This window comes from Pseudochaenichthys georgianus, unplaced genomic scaffold, assembly GCF_902827115.2.
Source record: "Pseudochaenichthys georgianus unplaced genomic scaffold, fPseGeo1.2 scaffold_424_arrow_ctg1, whole genome shotgun sequence".
Taxonomy (NCBI): Eukaryota; Metazoa; Chordata; class Actinopteri; order Perciformes; family Channichthyidae; genus Pseudochaenichthys; species Pseudochaenichthys georgianus.
In genome coordinates, this window is record NW_027262989.1 from 194,277 (window position 1) to 221,263 (window position 26,987).

At 40.8% G+C, this 26,987-nt stretch overlaps 1 protein-coding gene across 2 annotated transcripts; it reads right to left on the minus strand.

Annotated features, from left to right (window-relative positions):
- Positions 1-778: 778 nt before the first annotated feature.
- Positions 779-26,425, minus strand: mettl14 (methyltransferase 14, N6-adenosine-methyltransferase non-catalytic subunit). 2 transcript variants are annotated; one of them, XM_034078401.2, is made up of 11 exons: positions 26,222-26,425; positions 25,642-25,730; positions 23,753-23,840; positions 12,744-12,821; positions 8,802-8,889; positions 8,632-8,722; positions 8,328-8,469; positions 5,762-5,854; positions 3,959-4,075; positions 1,538-1,748; positions 779-1,445 (listed from the first exon to the last, which is right to left on the minus strand). In XM_034078401.2, exons 1-11 carry the CDS (start codon positions 26,285-26,287, stop codon positions 1,144-1,146), a joined length of 1,365 nt encoding a protein of 454 aa, XP_033934292.1. In that variant the 5' UTR covers positions 26,288-26,425; the 3' UTR covers positions 779-1,143. The 2 variants fall into 2 exon arrangements, with proteins under 2 accessions (XP_033934292.1, XP_033934293.1); XM_034078402.2 differs by lacking the exon at positions 12,744-12,821.
- Positions 26,426-26,987: the final 562 nt, after the last annotated feature.

A 26,987-nucleotide genomic window follows, 5' to 3' on the forward strand; every position in this document is an offset into this window, starting at 1 on the left:
CATACTGTATGCATAATTATTATTTTAAGCAACACATTAAGTTGACGAAACACTCGAGACAAATGTAATTAAAGTCAGATCGTGTCTTAGAGACGGGGCAGTGATATTATAAACCTGTTAATGTACGCATTCAAACACTTTTTCTTTTACCAGCTGTATTCACCTTGCAGGTGCAGCTATGTGGCTTTTATCTTGGATAAAGTGTTTAAGTCATGGATGTTTAAAGTTTAACTTCTTCATTTTTGACTAGTATTATAGTTCACTTTTCATTCAGGAAGTATGACGCTGCGCTGTCAGTGCGCTTCTCCATGTTTGTGATTGGTCGAATGCTCCAAATACCACCCCTTTCATGTGAACGCGCACCTAACTAGATAGGACACGGCTGGCTTGAGCAATCCACTTGATAACCAGCGTCGTAGTACACCTTAGCGACAGCGCGTATGTTTTGAATTAGGCCAACCGGCTAACTCAAACATATCCAGGTTAGGTTGAACCAGCTTCGTAGTATAGGCCCCTGGTCTAAAAGGATTATTATCTAATCCACAAAATCTGTTAAATGCTCACTATGTCCTGATGATTAGTTTTCCATTCTACTGAGGGCTGACGATGATTGTTTGAGTGATGGCATACTCTAGTTTTTTTTTCTAGTGTATTCATGATTATTTTTTTGTGTTATGTCTTTAGGTGTTCTGTTTCGCCTGTCTGCAAGACCAACTTCGCCTTGGGGACAAATATCCATTATATTCAAAACCCAATACAAAAATAAACAAACACAACATTTGAAAATAATGTTTATAAAGGCAACACACATTTTATCTTAAGTGTTTGCATGAAGAAAATATAAACAACACAAAAAGATAAAAAAAACATTGATTACATTTGCCAACTTTTCTGCTGTCACATTCCAACCATAACAAACTTCAAATAGCCTGCTTTACAAATGTTAATGTTTTAAAGGTGGTCTTGATTTGTGAAGATTATCTTGCCAAAATCCAATGAAGAAAATCCCTCTTTGCTTTATATCGAAGGAACCAGTGTGATCATCAATCATCAATGTGGTCATCGTCAGTGTTGGCCAATAAAAAATTATCAGGACTCTATGCACATAGGGATTCCCACCATAAGTCTGGTTAATTATTCGCTCTAGCGAGGAGGAAAGCCCCTATGTGGCCCTCCCCGACCCCTGAACCCTCCCCTGTCTCCTCGGAAATTTGGCCGGTTTCTTTCACGGCCCCTGTCTCCGCCTCTTCCTGAATTTGGCCCACCACGTCCCCCTCTAGCTGCTCCGCCCCCACGGTCCGACTTCATCTTAGAAGGGGGAGATTTAGGTCGCAGCCTCTCTATTTCCTCAGTGCAGCCAGATAGGTTGTCATTGACGAAATGTGAGGCGTAGGTCTCTGGGTTAAAGTTACTGTTTGTCAAAGTAGGACCTACAGTCAGCCAGCCTAAAAAGAGAAAAAAGCAGAAATGCAATAAGAAACTTAAAGCAAACGTACAAGCAGATATTACCAAAGAAAGAAAAGTGGTTCAATCTCACCTGGCCTGATGGTTGAGTCTCGTCCAAACAGGTGCAACCTTCTGCGGCCCAAACAGAAATGCTCAATGATATGGAAGATCTCCACAGGCTTCTCAACATTTCCCATCTCAGGCTCCTCAGTGATGATCAAGTCAATGTCCACATTCGCATGGATGAAGTCACCGTCAGTGCTCCTGCGCACTGTTCCTTTGATTCCCATCAGGCAGTGTTCCTGGAGGGAGGATATTGATTTCAGAATCAGAAATCCATTATTTGTCCCACAGATGGAAAATGGTTCGTGTTACAGAAGCAAGGGACAGTGCATATGTAAAGGTACAAAAAAAATAGTAGTCTAACACAGTGGTTCTCAAATGGGGGTACGCGGACCCCTAGGGGTACGTTGGAGTACTGCAGGGGGTATGTGAGATTTATTTTATGTTAATGAAAAAAAATACAGAAGTAATGCATTTAAACAAACTACTAATAGTAGATTAACTACTTTATTCAAAGGTTTACAGTAATTCTGGATAATAAAATGGGAACAATAAATGAGGTGCTCTCTTTTCCTCCCCCTCTCCTGACAGTCCGTCAGTCTCGTGCAGCTCGCTGAACCTGTAATAAGTGACCCGACAGTAAAGAATAAATATATTTATAACTAGTTTAGCTAGTTCCAGAGTAGATAAACTAGCTAAGTGTGTTAGGTCTAACTCTTACCCCCTGACCCCACCAGAAGCGTCTGCGCTGCGTCTGCGCCGCGACCTCCTCCTGGGTCATAACCCACCAGGCGCGTTTCAAAACGTTGCGGAAGCGGAGCGTCGTGTATGCAGCCTCTCAGTTGTTGTTGATTTTGGAATATTTCCTGGACATTTGTACTTCTACAAGTAGCAGGCTACGTAGTTAAATGGTTTATGTTTGTGTCTGTTTAAATCGTGTTTATTGTTGTTATTTCCTATGTTGTTGTGTTGTAGACTACAGACACAGTTAATAATAATTGTAATATTCCAGTTATAAACGACATGAATCAAAGATGTGTTGCTGTATTTTAGTGGTAAAAAAATATGCATTCATCATCATAATTATTCTATATATATATAATTTACAGTGCCTGTAAACCGGAGGAGAACGCTGGCATGTATTCTCCAACTTGAAAGACGGTGGTGGGGGGGAGGAGAAGGAGCCGGTTTTGGGTGCACCCCCTCAACCAGCAAAGCAGACGACAAGGTGATTTTCATCACTTCCTGCCTGCACCGCGTCAAAAATAGGATTCATCCTATATTTTAGAAATTCCTTGCGGCGAGGAGCTTCTGGGACGCTTCGAGCCGTGGTGCAGCGGGTCTGGTGGAATAGCACCCATTGACTAGAGTGGCCGCGATCGCTAAAAACGCCGCAGCGCAGACGCTCCTGGTGGGATTAGGGGGTTAGTGTATTTATTTTGCTCCACTCAACGGTCCGTCACAGCGGCGGAGCTGTGATCATGCAGAGCTGCGTGTTCTCCGTCAGCAGCAGCTGACCGGTTTTACTCGCGTTTATGTCCAAATCTATCAGATCTAGCTCTATTCTAGTTAATTATATGACTGCCTTCTTATCAAAGGACACCTAAACAATAAGCGTTGCTTGGCAACGGCATGTGGCCGCAAAGTATAGCGCAGCATTATGCATAGGTTTATAGAAGGGGTCAAAATCCCATGCTCATAAAATGCTCATATTTTTTCTCTTCATTCCCCACGCCCCAAAATAAATAAATAGATATACCAATTATAGGAATAGTAAGGAAGTTTGAGCAGTGTGGGTTTTATAATTAACAGAGTTACACATATTTCAAAACGCAAAGTGTAATAACTGCAGTTTGCCTCCCTGTCAGAATGACAAAGATCCTCAGTGAAGCTCAAGCCCATGTTTCACTACATTTTAAGTACAACTTATTCAAAATATCAGTTCAATGAAACTAATGTCATCTTAGTGTTGTTGCATGATGTTAAAATTGGTTTGCCATGAATTTAGTGATGGATTGTAAACATTTTAAATGTAGCATTTAAGTGTTACTCAGTTACAAGGTTGTTGTTTTAATAAATCAGACACTGATGGTGCAGCGCTGTACTGTACCTCTTTATATAGGCATTTCTTCCTTAACAAATTGTGTTTGCACTGATCAGGGGGTACTTAGCTGAATTTTTTTTTTCAAAGGGAGTACATTATTGAAAAAAGTTTGAGAACCACTGGTCTAACATATTGAGAGAGAGAAATATATAATAAAATAGCATTAAAAGGTTAAAAAAATATATACATGTGGATAATATACATGAGGAAATACAAATTTCCAGTAACAAATCATAAAATATAATTAAAACAAGTTTAACTTGGAATTCATCATGGACTTCTTATGATCCCAAAGCAATTAGATGATGTTATATGTACATTAACATATATTTCACATTGCTGTACCTTGGTCCTCTGGAATACTGCCTTCGGGTCCAGCGCCTTGGTTTTGCCTGGGTTGTTCTTATTGGTCTTGATCCAACAGATGTCCTCACACCGCCTAAAGCCCCACTTCCTCAAACACTGAAATGGTTGGAATAAAGGAAGGTATTATGTTAAACTATAGCCGTTTCTCAATGTCGAGTAAACCTGCTGTAGAGCCACTATTTCAAGTATACTATGTCATCGAGTGGCGCCGAAGGACTGTTTAAATGCATGTTAAATGCCCAGCATTCGGCGCTACTCAATGACGTAGTATAGTTGAAATAGTGGCTCTGCAGCAGGTTTACTCGACATTGAGAAAGGGCCTATGTGTAACAACAATGCTGAGGGTCATGCAATACCTTTGAAAATTACTGTATCTTAGGCTATTGACATAATCAATGCGTTATTGACACGATGCATCCCTGGCACACTAATAAAACATGGTTTCCAAACTGATGAAAAGTGCATTAACTAGGCTCCATTTCAACATGCCTCGGAGACTTCCCCTCTGCATTAGCCCTGGGTGGTATCCCTGCAGACTAAGTGTTGTTTTCAGTTGTTTGAAAACTGAACTGAACTTGGTTAAATTGATACTTTGAAGGGTTGAAGGGTTAAGCGAACAAAAATGGTAACTGGTAGCAGTAATGCATGCAAGATTCTGGTTGCTTACCATTGTAGAACAATTTAAATCAAATCAAATAAATTCACTATCTGACATTCTTATTAGTTATTGTAATACATATTAAAGGTGAGTAGAATTACATGTGTAGGTTATAGGTTCACTCTCCTAGATAATTATTAAGAGAATGTCATTGATAAGTCGATATTCTATTGAAAAAATGCCAGATAAAATATAACTGCAGTTAATATTTTCTTATTCTCCTGTTGACGTTGTGTGATTCATTTATTTCCTTCATTATCTGTGAATGCAAGGACAAATGGTTGTTTTGCAAGACATCAAAAAACCTGTATAAATATAGCTACTGCTTGATAATCATCAAACTGAGGCAGCATGTTACGTTGGGTATTGCAATTATTCAAAGACGACACCCTTGCCGCATTGAAATGAGCCTACAGGTATCTCATGATCTGTAAAAAGCTGAGCCAACACCTCAACACTTCTTTTCACCTACACATTCCCAAGATGGATCCATATTATGTATGTGATGTAATAACAATGAGGGTGAATGTTGGGAAGTGGAATTACTAATGAAAAGCAGCCTTTCTCTATGATACTTAAGCAATAATGAAGTTTCTGAATAATCTGCAAAAAACGGTTTTTTCTTTATTCCTGGTCTGGCTTGTTGAAATGTTCAATATTTGGTTTAATGACTCTTTGCATTTGTGTTTGGGGAAAACTCATATTTATACAAATATAACAATAGTCTTTATATGAATCACAGTTGTGTAAAAAACAGGTGCTGGTCAAACATTCCTACTCAGGTAAAAACTACAAGAAAATCAATTTCAGACAAAGTAAGCCATGCAGTGATGCTGTGCTGTTGGCAAGCACAATAGGGACATGTGTAACACCAACAATAACCATACAGCAAAGTAAATATGACCGTCTTAAAGTCAGGTGTACGGAATCTGGTGTGCACAGACGAACATGGTTTAACAGCTAGTGTCATTCCATTGCACACATAGTTGCCTAATTCAGTTGTCAGGTGCAAACTAGACCAGCAAGTTCCTGAATGATTGGAAGAATGCAATGTTAATAACCTGCATGCCGTAAGTTGTAACACCTTGTGAAAAGGGCATATAAGAAATGAGTGATCATGTTACCATTCTGCCCATGTCCAGGCCTTCACCAGAGCCACACCAGAGAAAGACAAAGGAACGAAGATCTGATATCTCCTCAATTTCCAGTTTCATGATCTACAACAGCAGAGAAGAGGAAAGAGAGGTGAGGGAACACAATGCCATAATCATCCATCCAGTGGATACATAAATCACAAAACACTTTAACACTTCCTTTCCCTGAGGAAGTCCTGTCATGAGAGAACATTTAGCCCTGAAATCTGCTCATTGGCAGGGTCCTTGGGAACCATGTTGCCCCCTACTGGGAGAGGATATGCATTCTCTTATTATCTGTAATCCCACACAAAATCCTGCACAGGTCTAGTTTTGCACACGGACCCATTACCCCATTTATCTCTGTGTTCTATCTGGACCAGACCCTTTAATAGAGACCCAGAACCAGTGATTAGACACACAGGCTATACAGTCACTCCCTTTATAGTGCTTCATTTTTACTCTGGTCTAAGCTGGGATCTCTGCTCTTAAATCACAAATCCAGCTATGGAAATTTTAATAGAGATATTACAGAAGGGTGCATTTGTACACAGCAACAAGGAAGGTGGGCTATGCCAGGCAATGTTTTTGTAAGGTATTTCTAACCGTTCTAATGCAATGCTATGGGTGTGTAGGGATGGGTACCGAGCCCCAGTATTAAACGGGCCCTGGGGCTGAATTATTAAAGACCGTGGTACCGTTATCGATCTTTTTATCGGTACTGGAGACATCTAAAAAATATATGTCATATGTATTATTGCTACACAAACATTATATTGCAGTTTTAATTTCGCCAGCTCCGTTTATAATACGCAAAAAGACTGCAAAATGCATCATTATTTATTTTTAGTATTTTCGATCTCTCTCCCCCGCCTGCTTGCAAGGGGGCCGGGCAGTTTACACACACGCGGCTGCTACATGCAGCAACACACACTAGGGCTGCACGATTTTGGGAAAAAATCTAATTGCGATTTTTCGGACAAATATTGCGATTGCGATTCAAATTGCGATATTTGTTTTTAAGCGACCCAACGGAAGTTTATTGTAAAATGCGGCCATAACTCCGGCTAGGAAGGTTGCATCAACATGCTCCCGTCTCTAGCACCCCCGCAGCCCGAGCTACGAGTGAAAAAACGAAACTTACATGAAACTTCCGTTGGGTTGCTTTAAAGTCAAGCTTCAGTTTAAGATTCACCCTGTAATAGAAACATGTGATGGAGCATTACTAACCTGACCCAGATGGTTTGTTTCACCAAACCATCTAAAGCTCCATTGGAAGCCATTTGGAAAGGGCAGGCACTTTCAGAAGCACTTGGCAGATGATTGGATCAATCTGTCTATCACCTTCTATCATGGGCTACTTCTGATTGATTAACAATGGCTGGTACATGTGGAGCACAGCACTTCTGATTGGTGTGGATGACTGACACACACAAAAAATGTTAAAAAAATTTAATTAAATAAAAAAATATTTGAAAAAAAAAATCGCAGGCTTTGCGATTTGATAAATCGCATAATTTCAAATCGCGATTTCGATTTAAAATCGATTAATCGTTCAGCCCTAAGACACACACACACACATGGAGGAGATGGCGGAGAGAACGCGCTCCGAGGTTTGGTTCAACTTTACCCGTCTCGATGTGGACAATGCTCGTTACCAAAAGTGCAATAAGAGTTTATCATGTAAGGGCGGTAACACGAGCAATTTGCCTAAACATTTAGAAAAAGTGCATCACGTTCAGACGGAGGAATGCACCGGGTTCGACTGTCTTTCTAGTAGCTCTGTAGCTCCATCCACGAGTAACGTTTCCACGTCAGGTGTTATGTATGCTAGCAGCAACACACCGAGTTAACTCAATGATACAAACATGGGTTAATGATTAGAGGTAACAGAGTTATTTATTTTGTTAAAGTTTCAGCTATTCTGTTTACAATTCTGTCATCAGATTATTTAATATGATTTGTTGAAACATTGTTGTTTCTTTTGATGTGAAATATTATGTATTTAATTTCAATAAAAAGCAATGTTAGTTTTGTTCACAATTTGTTTAGTTAGTTGACCTTCTTTTTTTCACCAAAAGAACCGATAAGAGTACCGTTAAAAGACCGGACCGATAAGTGGTATCGATAAAAGTAGTAGTACCGTTAAAACCTTAACGATACCCATCCCTATGGGTGTGGCTTAATTTTGAAATGGTTGGAAATAATGCTGGCTAAGGTGAGATATCCTCCACAGAAAGTGCATCTGATATCTTTGTTCTCTTTATATATTATGACTGCTGAAGTGCCCTTTGTCTTGCGGCTGTGGTGTGATGCAGATTCTCAGCTTGGTGGTACTATCACTTTAGAAGGGAAAAACTGTTCACATTTACGTTTTTTTAAGCTCCACTGGCCAGATACTTTTTTTTTTTTGAGTTCTCCTTTTTAATAGATGCATTAATACACTCATGCAGATTTGTATCGCCTTCTTTGTTGTTTTATCTCTATTTTTGTTTTTTAAATACATTCACATACTAGCCCTAACTGCTAAATGCAGACTAGTAACATGCATACTTACATCATCCCAGTTCCAGAACTGTTCAGTGTGGCTGGTGCCTGATTCTCTGTAGTATTCCTCTAGGGGGGGCTCAACCAGAATCACATCAAACTTGCACTTCAAATCCTGCAGATCAAAGTTCTCCGGTTCAGCCTGGAGGTACCTAAACACAGACAGACAAAGACGCTCTCAGTTATAAGAGCAAACCTTCCCAAATAGTTAAGGCCAACTTCAACTTGGTCTTCTTAATTCAACATATGTTCTCTGGGTGTGATCACATTGACATTAAGGTAAATATTTAAAATCACATCATCATTAAACGTACATGGGAGGAGTGTTGGTGGTTGAGATGAGTTCGTCCTTCAGTCTGATAAGCTCCCGAAGCTTTGGGTATTCTTCAAACCGGTCAGCCAGGCCTGAAGCACAGAGGAAAACGAGGTAAGACGCCCACACAAATGTACGCACATAAAGAAACACACAGAAGCACACACTCACCAACATCTCTAATGAAGTTTTGGGGCCGGTGCCCTGTGTCCACAAAGTGCTGACAGTAGTCATTGTGTGGGTTCAAACTCTGAGTACCCTGAAAACAAATAGATGGAAAAAAGACATTTAAGAAAAATATATCTGCATAAACAGAGATGACACAATAGGGACATACTGTACGTCACACCAACATACGTCACACCAACAACAACCATACAGCTGTACATAATCTGGTGTGAACAGATGAACATGGTTTAACAGCGAGTGTCATTCCATTGCACAAAAAGTTGTATAATTCCAGGTCAGGTGCATAAAAAAGTCCTGAATGATTGGATGAATGCAATGTAAATATCCTGAATGCCGTAAGTTATAAAACTTTGTGAAAATGGCATATAAGATAAATTAAGAAAAATATATCTGCATAAAGAGAGACAACACAAATATGAATGACAGGATGTGTATTCAATAGGGGTGTTGAAAATAATCATTTCTACGATGCATTGCGATGCGGACGTGGACGATTCAGTCTCGATGCAGTGACGGAAGATAATCGGTTATAGAGTAGTAACGTTGCTTCCTGATTTTCCGGCCGCGGCTTTACTATAACGTTTTTTCTGTCACTTTAATATCAAACCGGTCGGTGACGCAGAGATCAGGGAACAGACGTGACAGCGGCACAGCAACACGGAGCAGTCTGCTTTATCCACCAACACAAGAACACCAGTCCAGAAGCAACAGCAGAAGGACCCGCACTGAATCACTCCGTGTCGCTGCGGCTCAGAAACACAGACAGGGATTTATGTTTTTCAAAAATAATTACAATCATATCAGGTTTTTGGTGGATTTAATTAAGTCTTGGATTGCAGAGTATGAATGTCCTCTAGCAATTTTCAGACGATATATACGTGTGTGAAGTTTGTGAAGGCAGGAGGAAAAAAGCTTCCGCGATCACCGTCTCCTCTCCGTTCCTCCAAGCCCCGCCCCCTCCCTGAAAATAATGAGTGACAGGCTGATAGTGACCCGATAGAAACTTTATTATTCACTTAATCACTGAGATATAATGAAGCTAACTTAATCTCATACATTCATGGGATTTATGTAACAGTAAGAGAGAGAATGTAAGTGTGCACCCACATGCACTATTTTAGTTGTTATATGCTGTTGTAAATACTCCTGTTGTCTGCTGTTTTCAGACTCAAGTCCTGTGTGTGAAGCCTCATTCAGAACATTCAGTGTCCTTTTTTAACAGAAGACTGTTGCTAGAAGCTGCAGCTCAACTGCAGAAGCATTAGCTTTTTGTTTTTGAGGATGGAACAACTTCACACACGGAGGCTAGACCTATACAATTCATTTATTTTGGTTTATAAATTAATGTCAAGACATTTATGTTATTGATTTCTGAAGCACTTTCTAAATAATAAAAAGAGAGTTCATATGTATTTACTGCATGTATGCATTGATGAAAAATAAGCCATGTGCAGTAATATAGAAAATTGAGGATGCAACGCATTGGTATGAATCGTGATGCACCGGGATATCGAACCGAATCGAATCGTTGACAGGATAATCGTAATCGAATCGTGAGACCAGTGAAGATGCACAGCCCTAGTATTCAAGCCTTTAAATCAGGGGTGGGGAACCTCCGGGCCGTATACGGTCCGCGAGACCATTTGATACGGCCCTCGAGGTCATTTATAAACACACGGGAAAAAAAAAGATTATAGAAATATAGACCGCAAAATAATTAAACAAGCGAGTTTTTCCTAGCCAAGGTCAGGTTCCTTGAACACAACACAAGCCTAACGTGTATATCTCGTGATATATGTCTCATCTGACAGAGGTATAGTTCTGACGGAGAGCACCGGAATGCCGCTCCGGCACTTCAAAAATTACAGTACGCATAAGGAGCTGTACACATGCAGCAGTTGTTGCGTGGCTGTGTCTTTAGTTGTAAGCCCAGTGGCGATCTGTTCATCTGTCATACTGATCCAGGGCCAACCCTCCCTACAGCCGATCACGCAGACTGCATGGGGCCTCACCTCGCGGAGGGGGAGCCTCAACTGAGCCGCAAATGCGGCGCACCTATGAGCTTATGCGGCGCAATTAGTGTGGTATCGCGGCTGCAAGGCTCCACGCTCCATGTGCTTTATAAATAAATGTGATTGATTGATAAATAAAAATAAAATCTGTTTACAGTTCTGTTTCATATAGATGTTGAGAGATGTATCCACAGAGCTCCTAATGTTGCTCTCAAAGTGCACCAGATTGATGCTTTTAACTTCAACATTTAAAAAAAAAATCTTCCCGGGGGAGCATGCCCCCGGACCCCACTAGAGGAGGTGAGGACCCCCACCATATCTTTCTGATAGATATGGACCCCCATCCATATCTTTCTGTTTTGGTGGCCATGCCACAACCGTGCACGTGAATGCATGCACGAGTCATGGTAAATTGTCTGGATTAAGAGGTTGCTTTTTCTTTGCACAGCATGAAAGAAAGGCGAAATGAATGGGCTGTGATTTTTGTTATTTTAAGCAGAGGTTGAGTTCAATAACTTGTACGGCCCTCGGAGGATGTTGTAAAAATCGAAATGGCCCTTGAGAGGAAAAAGGTTCTCCACCCCTGCTTTAAATACACATTTGATGCATCAGATTGTATAGGCTTAATCAAAACTGTAAATTCTAATTCAATGTCTGCAATACATTCTGACAAACTCCAAGAAAATATGAGGGAACAAAACATTCTAAATACAGATGTCACATGATGTGTCATAACTTGTGACACCACGCAGGCTTTCTAGAGCTTATTATTACCTTTCACCGTGTGACTGCGGCGCAAAGCAATTTCATGGTACAATAACATGCTATGTTTGTGTGTACCTTGTGACAACTGTTTTCCGTCACCTCTTAAAACTGGTTGTGCATGACTAGTTTCTTCTTTGTAAAATAAAACATTGCAACACATTTCTATCAATAAACAATAAACTAACCTGTAATTACAGGTTGTGGCTAAGTGTGTGTGGCAGCTGCTACCCTGTTTCTCACATGCCATTTACTTTACTAAAGCTTAGACGAATGAGAGATAAAGCATGTCCTTCCAGCTTTGGATCATACAATTAAAAAAAATACTTTTTGTCGGTTGTCTAAGATATCAAAAAGCGTAGTAAAATGGTTATCTGACCCTGGCTATTTTTAAACTCTTATAAGCCGTTCATCCGAACATTTTGTAGATGTAGGTTAATGTAAATTTGTGACAGACGTATGATCAATACCTAGCCATCTGAAATTCAGAGAGTTGAAATAACAGATTTTGTTGAAAGTATTCGCTGTGGTTGATGGTGAACATACAGATAAATGCTACGTTGAAAACGTTGTTGACATGCACGCCTACATTGCACATCTCATCATATTCCTTTTAAATGTGGCCATGTTTTATTTTAATGTTAATTATCATTATTATGGTGTTGAAAGGGAGAATTACATAAACCCATTAAAAAGGTTGTATATTTTAATATATACTGTATGATAGGCTGAGTGGTTCAAAGGTAATTGTTTTTTCTTTGCGCAAAAAACCGTGTAATTGCAGTTAAACATGATAAAAGAACCGAAAACTATCTTCAATTATAAAAATGCAGATTACTAGACCTACAGTATAAGAGACATTTTCTCCCAACTAAAAAATTGTAAAACACATCATATACCCGCATTAAATCGCAAAAGCGCGGCAAATTATTCAGAAACTAATAGTATTATCAGCTGGTTGACATAAATAGCAGCTAAATCTAGTTCGCCTGTGACATTTATGGTGTTACGGTAAAGTAGTAGGTCCTGCACGCAACAGTACATGGTATGTAAGGGCAGGTGCAATGCATAATAAAAGTAATAAGTAAAAGTATGCGACTTGGAACGCAGCCAGTGTGTCTGTAAAAAGAAAGAGAGCAGGTTTTCAAACCTTGAGGAAAGTACTAGAGTCCTTGTACACTTCTTCATACGGGTTGTTTTCATCCGGCTGCTGCACCTCCGGCTCATCCTAACACACAAAAACACAATGAGGTTCATACTTTGGTCAGTGTGCGAAAAAGCACACGTCCGATCGTCCGGAACGTGTTATTTACAATATCGGACAAGTACATCTCAAGGCAGAACTAATTCGCAAATTGTCCGTGTTTCCGCGGACCGCAGTTTTGTTTTTGTTCCTTGTGTTTGTTCTCTTTCTCTGTCCTCGCGCTGTCCTCACATCAACTCCTGAACAACAACAAAAAGCCGGCGTTTTATCCAGTTTGTACACAACGATGGAGAAACTTAACAAGCAGCAGTGGTCCACTGAAGAGACCAGCTACCTACTGGTAATCTGGTCTTCTGAAAAGGTACAGAGGAAGTTGGAGCACAATCGGCCATTGTTGTTGTTGTTGTCGGTGTCAGCTGTGAGGGGTTTCCGCAAGCTTTGGCTTTATGAAGCAGGCACGCAAACGGTTACGTCATGACGCCAACGATGACGCAATGACGCAGCACCAGTCGGACTCTGGGCAGTGTGAAAAGAGCCGGAGCTAAACCGAAGAACCGGTTCTGAACCTGAAAAGCTCTAGCACGGAGCTTGAACCGGAGTTGCGTTGGTGTGAATGAGGTATGAGCAGTGTTGGGCAAGTTACTTTTAAAAAGTAACTAGTAATAGTTATAGTTACTGCTCTCAAAAAAGTAACTAGTTACTTTATTAGTTACTAAATTATAAAAGTAACTAGTAACAAGTTACTTTACTTTAAAAATAATAACAATAAAAATACAAGTTTTTGTGTTGTTCTGTGGCACCGTAAGAGAAAAGACAACTCCCCGTCATTGTAGCAATTATCATTATGAAATAGTGGAACAATAAAACACAAAAGTGCGATTTAAAAAGATCGCTTTTTGGCTGTATAGATGGTGTTGCTCCATCTGGGTCACTGCCGGTGGTTGAGACGGTGGGGTCTTTGGCGACTAGTTTTATAGCCCCATGTACATTAGGCCTACTTAGGTGCTTCAGGAGATTGGCATTGCTGTTCTTCGATGTGGACAATGCTTTCTGTCCTGCACACAGTTTACATTTTACCGTAATATTTTTTGCGTCCTTTATCCCCACAAATTGAAAATAGTGGTTATATTTCCAAGTTGCAAATGCGCTGCTGCTCTCGCTGATACTTGCATCTGCCACTGTGTGTGTGTGTGTGTGTGTGTGTTTGTGTGTGTGTGTGTGTGTGTGTGTGTGTGTGTGTGTGTGTGTGCGTGCGTGCTAGTGGTGAGTGTTGCCGTGTGTGTGTGTGTGTGTGTGTGTGTGTGTGTGTGTGTGTGTGTGTGTGTGTGTGTGTGTGTGTGTGTGTGTTAGCATTAGCAAGTGTTCGTGTGTGTGTATTTTCCCCATAAGGCAAGACCCGCCCAACTCTGTCTCTGATTGGCTTAACCTGAAATGTTACCCCGCGTTAACCAATCATCACTCCTCTCTGGTTACTTTCACTTTTCCATGGTACTGTGAGAGGACATCGCTGTATTCGCCTGTAAGTTACATCCGCAGGGAGATTCGGTTCAGTTGGATCACATAATGTAACGCAGTAACGCACCCATTTAAATCACAGTAACTATAACGGCATTACTTAATGGGAATAGGTAACTAGTAACGCTATTAGTTACCGCAAAAAGTAGTTGCGTTAGTCCCAACACTGGGTATGAGTAAGCGGGGACTTTTTCAAACTCTTAGGCCCAATTCCAAATCACACCCTACCCACTCCCACTCCGTGACGGAGTGAACTCTGTGGTGGAGTGACACTTGCAGCTAAACGAGGCTCCCTCTTGTCATGTTGAGGGTGTAAATACAGCGACAATCTTTGGAACAAACTCCCCTCTCTCCGGCAGAAACAGGAAATGCCGTAACTGTATCTAACAAGGGTTTCAAAAAAGCATCTCTTGGACACATTTTTTAATGAATAACTAAAATAAAACTCCAAACATCTTTAATCGTGATACTTTTTTGTAAAGCTCTTTTAGTTTTAAACCTGATGTTTATAAACTTCTTAGTTTTTGCAACAGTCTGTAAATATACACAACTTTATAATAAAATGCATAGGTATGACTAAACACAGGTATGATCCTAAGTTAAAAAAATATGAGGTTATCATGAGGTAGTTAACATCGCAATTTATCAGTGAATGTTTGCAGGAACTACTTGTTAACAGCTTGTTTCCTGAAGGACACACACAGCATTGAGTCCGGTCAGGTAGGGCAGCACGTGAAGTCAGCACCGATGCAGACTTGCTGTTTGAGGGCTGGGTAACCCACTCCACCTCCACACTCGTTGGTTTGGAACAGCACTTAATGTGGCGGACCCTCCGCGCGAACGTGCAAACGGAGGGGTAGTGTGTAGGGGGATTGGAATTGGGCCTTAATCTGCCCTCATGTCATCTTCACTCAAAAGGTATCAATGCTGTGTACCATTGTGCTTTACGTTTTATTACTGGATGTGGATATCGGGTACACCATTGCACTTTATATGCTGCTGCTAATTGGCCATCTTTGTCTGCTCGCAGACTTTCCCACTGGTTGGGTTTTATTTATAAATCTCTGCTTGGGCTTGTTCCCTCTTACATTTGCACATTTATGTGTAAAAGAGAAAGTCTATATGGCCTGCGCTCCCAAGATTTTATTCAGATGCTGGTTCCTAAAGTAAGAACAGAACTGGGTAAAACAGCTTTTAAATATTCTGCCCCCACTGCTTAGAATAATGTACAGGAAGAGCTTAAACTCCCAGAATTGATCACTATGGGGGAATTCAAGTCCATCTTAAAGGACAGAGAACAAGACACCATTGGTAGATGTGATTGCTCGTATATCCTAAAATTGAAGTCGTTTTAAAGTTTACCAGTTTTTAATGATTTTTAATAGTTTCTTTTATGTTGCATATTTGACTGGCTAATGTGCCATTTTATTTGTGTTTTACTGCTGTATTTGTCTGCCTGTATTGTCTGTGTTTTATCTGTTGTAACTTTGTTCATGCTGCCCTTCTTGGCCAGGTCACTCTTGTAAAAGAGATTTTAACCTCAATTAGTTATTTTACCTGGTTAAATAAAGGATATATACTATATATATATATAAACATGTTATAAAAGAAGAGAGCAACATCTTTCAGAAAACCATTGGAAAATGGTCACTAAAACAAAGATTCATATCTATATATATATTTATAAAACGGACAAGTAAAATCAAGCAATCTGATTGGTTCTTAGCCGTGATATACTGAGCGTATACCACAGATAGAATTGTAAGTTACTTTTCACAACAAGTCAGTATCCCTCCGCGTCTGAGAAAAACAGTATACTGTTGGGCTGAAAAGCAAACTGTTTGCTTTTCAAACTGGAACAAGAAAGCAGCGGAGAAGTAACGGGGCAGCGGTCCAGACATAGACATCAAACGGCAAAACATATTCAGTGTGCAGTTCCTTTGGCATTAGGGCAGGGATATCTAGATACTTTCCAAGGTTTGACATAATGAATTGTGCTACTTTTAAAGCAAGCAATGATGTTTTCAAATCTGTAATCAAAGAGGTCCGCAAAAACACTATCGACCAATCAGATTGCTTGATTAGACTTGTCAGTTTTATAAATATATTTACATTTCTTCCGTTAGAAAACAAACTTACAAAGCATAAGATGGAAACATTTAAGATTAACTTCGACCTCCGGGTGGGTCTTACTATCGAGGAGTGGATTGAGGAGTGCCTATCTCCAGAAAAAAAAAGCACCTAAACGACGACATGCAGAGCTACGTGAAGAGCAGGTAGAACAACTGGAAAAGTACCACCATTCAAAAGCTTTCTGATGCAGGTCTTGAAACAAAGCAGAGAAATTATGACTGTTAGTGGCCACAGGTGCGAAAGATCTCTCCAGAGCTACTGGAAGCCAAATCTCGGGGACCGGAGAAAGTGGAGCAATATTCTCACCATGCCAAGCAACAGCCTAGAACAACCTCAACCTATACAAGTAACCACGTAAGCCATGCTACTGATGCTGGACAGTTTTTCAGTGGGTGCACAATAAACGGCAACATACAAATGAATGTAAATAAATAGACAAATAATGGATTAACGCTCTCCGTCTAATATGTTCGCTAGCTGTTAGTGTTGTTGCATAGCAACCACCTCGCACTATGTTTCGTGCAGAAGGCAACAGAGGGACTATTTTATTTTGAACATCATTATTTACTAATAAAAACTATTTAAATTAGAGTGTGTATTTTTCTTTCATATTGCCACACTTGGTAACCGTTTTATAAAAGCAAATTCGCGTCGGGACGAACCACGCCCCTTAGCTGTGATATAATGAGCATATACCACGGCCTGAAGTGAGCTATTGCTTATATATATATATATTAGGGCTGTCAGTCAGTTAATATTTAATCGCGATTAATCGCACATTTTGTATCTGTTCTAAATGTACCTTAGATGAATATTTTTCAAGTTTTTAATACTCTTATCAACATATGAGTGGACAAATATGCTTTATGCTAATGTTTATTATCATTTGAACAATGACAAATATTCTCATGAATATTAAACAACCTCTGAACATTACTGGAACCTCTCTCATACAATAATACAATACAAATGGTGTGTGTGTGTGTGTGTGTGTGTGTGTGTGTGTGTGTGTGTGTGTGTGTGTGTGTGTGTGTGTGTGTGTGTGTGTGTGTGTGTGTGTGTGTGTGTGTGTGTGTGTGTGTGTGTGTGTGTGTGTGTGTGTGTGTGTGTGTGTGTGTGTGTGTGTGTGTGTGTGTGTGTGTGTGAGTGATGGATCGTTGGATGTGCAACTCAAGGCATATGCTCGAACGGGAGCTGCCTGGACGCTGCAATCATGTTGCGCAGTATCCGAGCTGAGTGCTGTGCTGTGCTGACTATTCGTACAATGTCCCACTGTCTGGCTTCCTGCATAAAGTCAAGTGCTCGGCGCAGTTGTGGCGAAATGTCGCTCCTCTGTTTTCATTTAAACAGCTCCTTCTATCCGTTAGCGTAGCTAGCTAGCACCAGATGCTAACAACAACAATGCACATAAGGTCTCTCTCTCGCTCGGGCCACACATACACACACCCTCCCGGTCCTCCAGATGGCCAGTCGGTGCCTGCCGGTGAGCGTGGAAGTGTGGTCTGCCACAAGCGGGCGGCAGGAGCGGGGCTGTCAGCATCAGCTTGTAGATGGTATTTTAAACTCGATGCGCTCTGAAACTACGGGGCGGCCGAGGAAAAAAAATACACATGCGCCAATCGCGTTAAAATAATTAGTGGCGTTAATTTTTTTTGCGTTAACGCATTATTAACGCGTTAACTTGACAGCCCTAATATATATATATATATATAAATAATGGGTGAAACTGTTCACAATAATGTTTTACAAAACATGTTATAAAAGAAGAGCAGTGTTTCCCCTATATACAAATAGTGGTGGCGCAGCGCCGCTGCTGAAATATGCGCGCCGCTGCTAGGGGGCGCCAGCTAGGTACCCAAAACAAAAACAAAAAAACTTTTACAAAAAAATTAAGATAATAATAAGTGGCGACCCTTTTTCATTTTCGATTGTTTGTTATGTGGATTTGTAGTATTTGTGTTACTGTATGTTCAATAAAGATGTATTTTTGCTAAATGTTGAGACATTGCCACTGTATGTACTAGGCAGGGCCGATTTTTGGTATAGGGCACCAGATCTGGGGGGCGCTGCACTGGTAGCTCTGGGAGGGAAAAAACATTTTTGACCATTGGCGCTCATCCTAATTTTCGGCCTTGATGTAACAACATTCATAATTAAGTAAATGTAACACCCTTTTCACCCCGGTTACACTTTCCAATTGCCCTGTACGATAGGCGCTGTAAGTGATGAAAGTGGGGGATGTTGGCTTATCAGGCGCCTGCAGCTCACAGCCAAAGTGCGAGCATGGGAGCGAGCGAGCGAGCGAGGGAGAGAGAGAGAGAAAGAGAGAGAGAGAGAGAGAGAGAGAGAGAGAGAGAGAGAGAGAGAGAGAGAGAGAGAGAGAGAGAGAGCGCACCGGTACCGGCGCTGTTGTTATTAGAATCTAGTGCTCGTCGCGCTAACGGATATAAGAATTAGATGTTTCTACAACCAGGGTGGAGGAGAGCTCTCCTGTCAGACTGAGAGGCTCAGTGAGGTAAAGGACTCTTGAGTGTTTAGATAGTTCATTTCAGTCCAAGTTATCGCAGTGGGTCTCAAACGTTTTGACCACAAATTATGTAAACACATATTTCCAAGGCACTCCTTTATAATTATTAGGATAAATAAAAACAGGTTTGAAATCATTCCAATGTATACTATAGGACAGTAAACCAAAAATATTGTTTAAAGTTGGAGAGATACAAAAATATGCATAAATAAATGTCAACTAAATAAGATATGAATGAACAACAAAAATAAAATAAGTGACATGTATTTGTTATTGGGTATGGAAGGTGATTGGTTATGTTCACATACTTATTTGATTATTAAAATGTAAACCGATCTTTTTCATATGGGTGTTTAGAGTTGTACCTCCTCGATCAGGTCTCTAGTAATTGTGTGCTCAAAGAGCACCAGATTGAAGCATTTTACTTTAAAATGTTAAAAAAACATCTTCCCGGGGGGGGGCATACCCCCGGACCCCCCTAGAGGATGTGACGTCCACCCCCCAATTAAAACAAGCTCATACAATACTGAATACATTTGAAGCCATTTTGACGGATATGACCTATGTCAACAAGTTTCTGTTTTTTGTAGTGTATTTGCCTTTTGTAGAGATTTTTCATTTATTCTTTACATATAAAATCTAGGGCAGCACATTAGCTAGAACCGGCCCTGGTACTAGGCCTCAAGAGCCTTTCTTGTGCTGACACATAGAAACAAATTGGCGTGGCGCACTTCGCACGCGCACACACTAAAACATTCCATGCGCTCCGCGCTCACATTATACTGGGCCCACGTGCCTTAGCACCGCTGCTATGACTCCATCATAGGGGAAACACTGAAGAGAGCAACATCTTTCAGAAAACCATTGTAAAATGGTCACTAAAACAAAGAATATCTATATATATTAATGCTGTCAAAATTATCGCGTTAATGGCGGTAATTAATTTTTTGAATTAATTGCATTAAAATATTTAACGCATTTAACGCATGTGCAGAATGGCCCGCCCCATACATCCCACCAGTGGCAGCGACAGGGTATGGCTGGGGTAGGCTACACCCATACCAAGAAATGGCTTAGCCCCACCATGAAAAATGATGTTAAAGTAAGCAAAATAAAGTCCGCCAACTCGCGCCGAGAATTGCACAGACAGCAGTTAGTCAGATTGATTTCAGTAGCCACTAGTCTGGAAATACCGAAGACCAGAAACGGTTTTGAAAACTTTTGTCACGTAGTGATCGTCTTCTCAATAGAACATCTTTGATAATGTCTTCTGGCCAATCAGAATCAAGATAACGGTGTGGTGTTGTTGCAGGAAGTCCCGACGGAGAATACTTTTGCTGTAGTAGGTGCACATAACTGGTACGCAGGTTATGTGCGTAATCTGAAATGCGTACCGTCACTTGTGTCCAGAAGGCAGTTCGATCACCGGACGACAGAGTCGGTCTCCGTGTGCACAGACAGGGCTGCTGTTAACATCGGTCTGTACAACCGAATTGTGACAAAACTACGCCAACCAGCTGCGGAGGGAGACTCCCCTGCTTCACTGCGCTAAAACAGCTGATCACAACGTTCACACTCTGTGGTCACGAAGTACTCCACTAGCCGCCCCCCGGTGATCTAACCGCCTTCTGGAAAAGCTTCACAAGTACGTCGGTACGCAAATGCGCTTTGTGACTAGGGCTGCAACAAACGACTAATTTGATAGTCGATTAATCTATCGATTAATGAAACGATTAATCGACTATTCGGACTATTACGCCTTGCACAATTTCTCAAGCGCTCTTATTTAGCCATCAACTTTTAGATTTAGCTTGAGGTTGTTTTAGGCATGTGGAAACTAACAATGAAGACAATAAAGATGAATACTTTATTAAAAAATACATATTATTAAATTAACTAAACAAATTGTTTACAAAATTAACATGGCTTTTCATTTAAATTAAATAAATAATATTTCACATCAAAAGAAACAACAGTGTTTTAGCAAATAATAAATAATGTGATGACAGAACTGTAAACAGAATAGCTGAAACTTTAACAAACTAAATAACTCGGTTACCTCAAATCATTAACCCATGTTTGTATAATGTAGTTAACTGCGTGTGTTGCTGCTAGCATACATAACACCTGACGTGAAAACGTTACTCGTGGACGGGGCTACAGAGCTGCTGGAAAGACAGTCGAACCCGGTGCATTCCTCCATCTGAATGTGGAGCACTTTTGATAAATATTTAGATAAATTGATCGTGTTACCGCCCTTACATGCTAAACTCTTATTGCACTTTTGGCAACGAGCATCGAGACGGGTAAAGTTTAACAACACCTCGGAGCGGCGTTCTCTCCGCCATCTCCGCAGTGTGTTGCTGCATGTAGCAGTCGCATGTGTGTAAACTGCCCCGCCCCCTCGCACACAGACCAGGGAGAGAGATCTCGTCTGATCGAAAATACATCATAGACGCATTTGTTTGTCTTTTTGCAGAAACGAGCTGGCCACACTAAGACTGCGATATAATGTTTTTGTATCAATAATACATGACATATATTTGTTAAATGTCCCCAGTACCGATAACGTTGTAGCTTAACGGCGCGTAAAACGCACGTGATGACGTCACCAACGAATCGACGACTGAATTAGTTGGCAACTAATTTGGTAATCGATTTTAATCGATTAAGTCGATTAGTTGTTGCACCCCTATTTGTGACACAAGTGACGGTACGCATTTCAGATTACGCACATACCAGTTATGTGCACCCCTGTACTACAGCAAACGTATTCTCCGTCGGGACTTCCTGCAACAACACCACGCCGTTATCTTGATTCTGATTGGCCAGAAGACATTATCAAAGATGTTCTATTGAGAAGACGATCACTACGTGACAAAAGTTTTCAAAACCGTTTCTGGTCTTCGGTATTTCCAGACAAGTGGCTACTGAAATCAATCTTACTAACGGCTGTCTGTGCAATTTACTCCTCGCGAGTTGGCAGACTTTATTTTGCTTACTTTAACATCATTTTTCATGGTGGGGCTAAGCCATTTCTTGGTATGGGTGTAGCCTACCCCAGCCATACCCTGGCGCTGCCACTGGTGGGATGTATGGGGCGGGCCATTCTGCACATGCGTTAAATGCGTTAAATATTTTAACGCAATTCATTCAAAAAATTAATTACCGCCGTTAACGTGATAATTTTGATAGTATATATATATATAATGGGTGAAACTGTTCACAATAATGTTTTACAATAACCTCAAGTTTTAAATGTGATAGATCCTACATTTTAAAACTCATGGAGTCAACAGAACAATGTTTGCAGCATCTTGAGAGATCACAGTTCTGGGTGGTGGCAAAAAATATAATTTTTTATCTGGTTTTGTTGTCTCCTTCTCATGTTTTATTTACAGTGGTGCAAACACACCTATGGTGAAAAAAGAGAGAACTATTCGAAGCAGAAAAAAAACAGCGTAATATACCATCTGACCAGAGAGTTAACCGAATATTTTCCGTCTATGACGGATTTTTTTTAACAATGACGGACAAATCTGAAAGCAGTCCGTCATTTTCACAGATTAGAACAAACTCGGAACAGCGCCAAAGTTTCCCCGCAGCGAGGCTGCTTATGGGTGTTATGCATGTTATGCCGTGTTATGCATGCCCTCCAAAAAGGAAATTATACCGTTTCCAAACCTAACTGTGCCGTACAAATCATTGAAATGTCTGTGAGTTTTGACTTTACGCTGTGCACGCTCCTGCGAGGAGCAGCAGCCATGCTGAACACGGCACATGTGAACTGCCCCCCCCCCCCGTTGACAGTTCACGAGCATGCTCCCCCCCCCACGTCAGAGTTGTGTAAAGGCCGAAGGGTAATTCTGGATTTTGACCGAAGTTTTACGATCCTGTCCGTCAAAATGATGGGCAGCGAAAAAGTCTAGCGCAACCTCTGCATCTGACAAAGGCCTGCACTATAATGCTTCAATTAACTGGCTATTCTTTATAATATACTCAGATCAATAGGAGACAGAGATGTTAAGTTTAAGTTAAGGGTTTTTATCATTATTTACAGGTAGATATTATCAAGGGTGTAACTTTGGTTTAAGAAGTGGGGGCTGGGGGGGGCACAAAACGGGGTCCTCCGCAATGAACCATATATATTATCATTATATATAATGAATGTGCAAACTTATCTAGTATCCTATCCATATGAACCTGTTTATTTGTGGGGGGACCTCACTTCCTCTAGGGGGGTGGTCCAGGGGCATGCTCCCCCGGGAAGATTTTTTTCTTTACATTGAAGTTAAATGCATCAATCTGGTGCACTTTGAGGGCAACATTAAGAGATTTATGGATACATCTCTTAACACTCATATAAAACAGAACTGTATAATGCTTCAATTAACTGTCTTCTGTTGGTCGCATGTTAGCAGACCCTTCAAGCGATAGGAGAGCGGCAGAGCGCACAGGTACAGGAGGCGTAGAGCGAGGGATCATTGTCAACTAGTCGTACTCGCTGTCCGTGAGTTGGACACCCCCCCCCCCACCACACTCTTCGGTTCTCCACGAATTACATAAGTCACCCAAATCAGCATTAAAAAAGCGGGAGGTGCCGAAAAGCGACTAATTAGCATCACTATATTTAGGAAACTTGGTGTTATGGTAAAGCTACGTGTGTTTTCATACTGTAAATTGCTGGCACATTTGTTTAGAAAAGTGCAATATTAATCAGGTTTATAATCATATGATAGGGTGGATGCTTCTTTAACCCATGTAGATTCCTAATGCTCACCTTTGGTTCTTCAACATCTTCCTCTGTGTCCTCTCCCTCCGTCAGGGCCTTCCTTTTGGAAGGTACGGCTAAACTGTCAAATGAAGCCCTGCAAGACACAACAAATATGAGATACATTCCAAGATACTTTGCCACATTAATGCACAAAACCCACATGTTAGCACTGACGATAACAAAGCAAAACGTCTAAGCAAGCGGGACAAACATATAACAATACTTTAAAGAAAATGAGGAGGGCTGTTGTGTGTAGAGTAGAGATGTTAAGATTCACCGATTCGCATCGGTGCACCGGCATAAACGTTCAAGATGCGAGTGCACCGGTTGAAAGAGTGCACATCGGCTACAGTTTGGGTTGAACTCGCGATGCATCGATTGCGTAGCGTCTTTGCATCGGTAAAAAACCGATTCATTCATGTAAAATCCCCTCATCTTGTCAACGCTCAGCAGAGACGATCTTTGATATTTGCTTCGCCACTACGGAGGCCGAGAGCCTCAGTTATCAACACACACGGAAGTTGAGGAGAAAGAGAAACACAGCGCACCGAAAAATACCTACAAATCAAACGTTTGGCAACACTTCGGATTGTTCAAGAAAGACGGTGTAATAGTCCTTTATGCTATATAGTTGACCGCAGGTCATGGAGAGTAATAAGGTATCCGTAGACCTTTGTATGAGGTATCTTTATTACTTAACAGGTCTACAGCCATGATACATAGATGTGGGCTTGCATACACACAGTATCACTCCGCAGCCACACCCCATCAGTAACGTCCTGATGGTATATGTGCGCGGCACTATATACTACAGACGGTCAACTTGAAAAATCGCTCGCAAATTGTTAACGATGCCGAGCCACTTTAAAGTACACAAGTAGTACGAGGAACTTAGCGACGCACATAAAGAGGCGACATGGAGTCTGCGGCTGAAAAGAGAAACCTGAAAGTTAGACTATGAGTTAAATCACTCAGTGAGGTGTTCTGTCAGAGAGAGTGGTGTTTAGTTTACAGCAGCCTGTGACGGCCAATAACAATTTAAATGTCTTCCTCACTGTAAGCAGTTATGAAAGAGCTGTTTGTGAGAGGTTATTTGTATTCTTTATTGTTATAGAACCCACTGCTTTCTGCTCACTGGTGAGTTAGCCTATGAATGAGTATTAAGCACATCAGGCTGGCAGCTGTATGGGCATTGCACTATGGTAGCTGTTATTTGCACATTGTTAATCATGAGCAATGCATCCTTACATTGTTTAACTGTGAGGTGTTATACAATTGTACTGTAGCCTACTCTGGAGAGCTTTTAAAGGTAAAAAAATAAACGGCATGATGAGATGTGCAGTACCAAATATGTAAAGCACTTTTTTGTTAATGTATGATTTGCTGCATATAAGGAATAAAACAAAAATCCTCTGTCGTACCATATTGAAGTATCATTATTTTTGCATAGTGTTGAATCGTATCGTATCGCACCGAATCGCATAATGTTGAATCAAATCGTATCGAACTGTATCGCAACAGGGGTGAATCGTATCGTATCGCATCGCCTGGTGTTTCAAATGTATCGTTAATGTATCGTATCGTGGCAACATATCGAGATGCGCATCGCATCGGCCTCAGTGATGGAGATGCACATCCCTAGTGTAGAGGAGTGAGTGAATACAATATGATCAATGTGTGCATAAATGCAAGGATCAGATCAAACAAAAACCTTAAAAAGGTTTGGATAGGCAGCTACTCTGTATCGTGTTTTGTGTTATTCATGCCATTAGAATCCATTTGTAAATTAAATTAACTAACTCTTATGCTTACAACTGCACCCCTAATTTATTATTTATATTGTTACTAACCTGTTCGCCAGGATTTTGTTCAAACCGTTTTTGATCACAGCTTACCTGCATGTCTCTCTTGTCTCCTCGATTTCTTTTAGTTCATCTTTGCTGTTTAGGACAGCTCCGATGCTGTCTGCACTTTCAGCTCCCAACTGGGGTTAGAGAAAAAGGAGAAAGTCATTTATGTATGTCCTTTATTATAAAATGTATTGTTTTGCTCAGAGTTGTCTCTCAGCATGTTACTGCTTTTGTGTAGCAGCAGCTTCAACAACTTATTTAAAGTAAAGTTGTATTTTATCTAACCCCATTTTCATTATCGTCTGACTACTATATCTGCAACAATAGCTTAACATATAGATACAATTCATTAACATTCAATGTTTCAGGGATGTTATTTATGCCTGGAGTCCACTCGATGGCGAACAATGTAAATGCGTCAGCTATGTTATCTCCCTTATGCATGCATTGGTGCCACATGGCTCTGTCCTTGTCCACCACGTTTTCAAAAATGCGTAATTTAAACAACATGTTGTGATCTAGCAGCTCCATAGATGGTCAACAGATACCATTATAGCTTCAGTTAGATTACTTGTGAACTATTAGCTAACATTACATGCTAACATCACCAAGAGGCTCCACTTGCCTGTTGAGCTAAAAGCTCGCGTCTACGTTTTTGTTTCTCGCGAATCTCTTGCAGTCGACTGTTCATTTTCTTCACTTTGTATAGTTTCTAATCAACTATCAACCACATTTGCTCGTTGATACACACAGTTAAAGTTGATTAGCAAGCTATTATGGTAGCCAACAATCGGCCAATGTGTAATAGCCGCTAAAAAATAACAATGGGTGCACTCGTTACGGATCCCGGGACGCTCCGGTTTGTCACTGCCTTGGTGTACTGTAGATGGAGCAAGCAGCTAAAATAAGGCATTAAAGACATCTGGGAGTGGCTGTTGCCTTGCGTTGTATACTGAGGCGTTTATTTTGTATACGGTGCTGGCAGTCCACTTTCATTGTGTCAATTTGGTTAACCGATAAACGCTATTTATCCAGTACCGACTCCGTCAACCTACTTACGGCGTACGCCGGTTAACATTAGGAGTGAACACTTTTGTGATCGAATGGATGCTGCGTGATGATGTCACCCAGTAGGACGCTTCTGTTTGACGTTTACTGATCCCTCCTCCAATCAGAGGATACTATACTGTAGACGCTGGAGGCACTATTTAGTCAATTCCATCCTGTCATCACTACTCAGGGAGAGAGCAGTTCAAGTAAAATCATGCAATCCAATACCCCTCTGCGCCAAACTGCAGCATCTCTCAGATAGTGTGCTTCGCTAATGTGGCCACAACAAGAAGATCCTTAAAAAATTGTTAATTGTAAATGCTTTTTACTTGCCAGGCTTA

Coding starts and splice junctions, on each gene's coding strand:
- mettl14 (XM_034078401.2), bottom strand. CDS start 26,287: ATGAACAGTCGACTGCAAGAGATTCGCGAGAAACAAAAACGTAGACGC. Junction 8,723..8,801: donor AAACTTCATTAGAGATGTTG/GTGAGTGTGTGC, acceptor TCTGTGCTTCAG/GCCTGGCTGACCGGTTTGAA. Junction 5,855..8,327: donor AGTTCTGGAACTGGGATGAT/GTAAGTATGCAT, acceptor CTGCTGTTGTAG/ATCATGAAACTGGAAATTGA.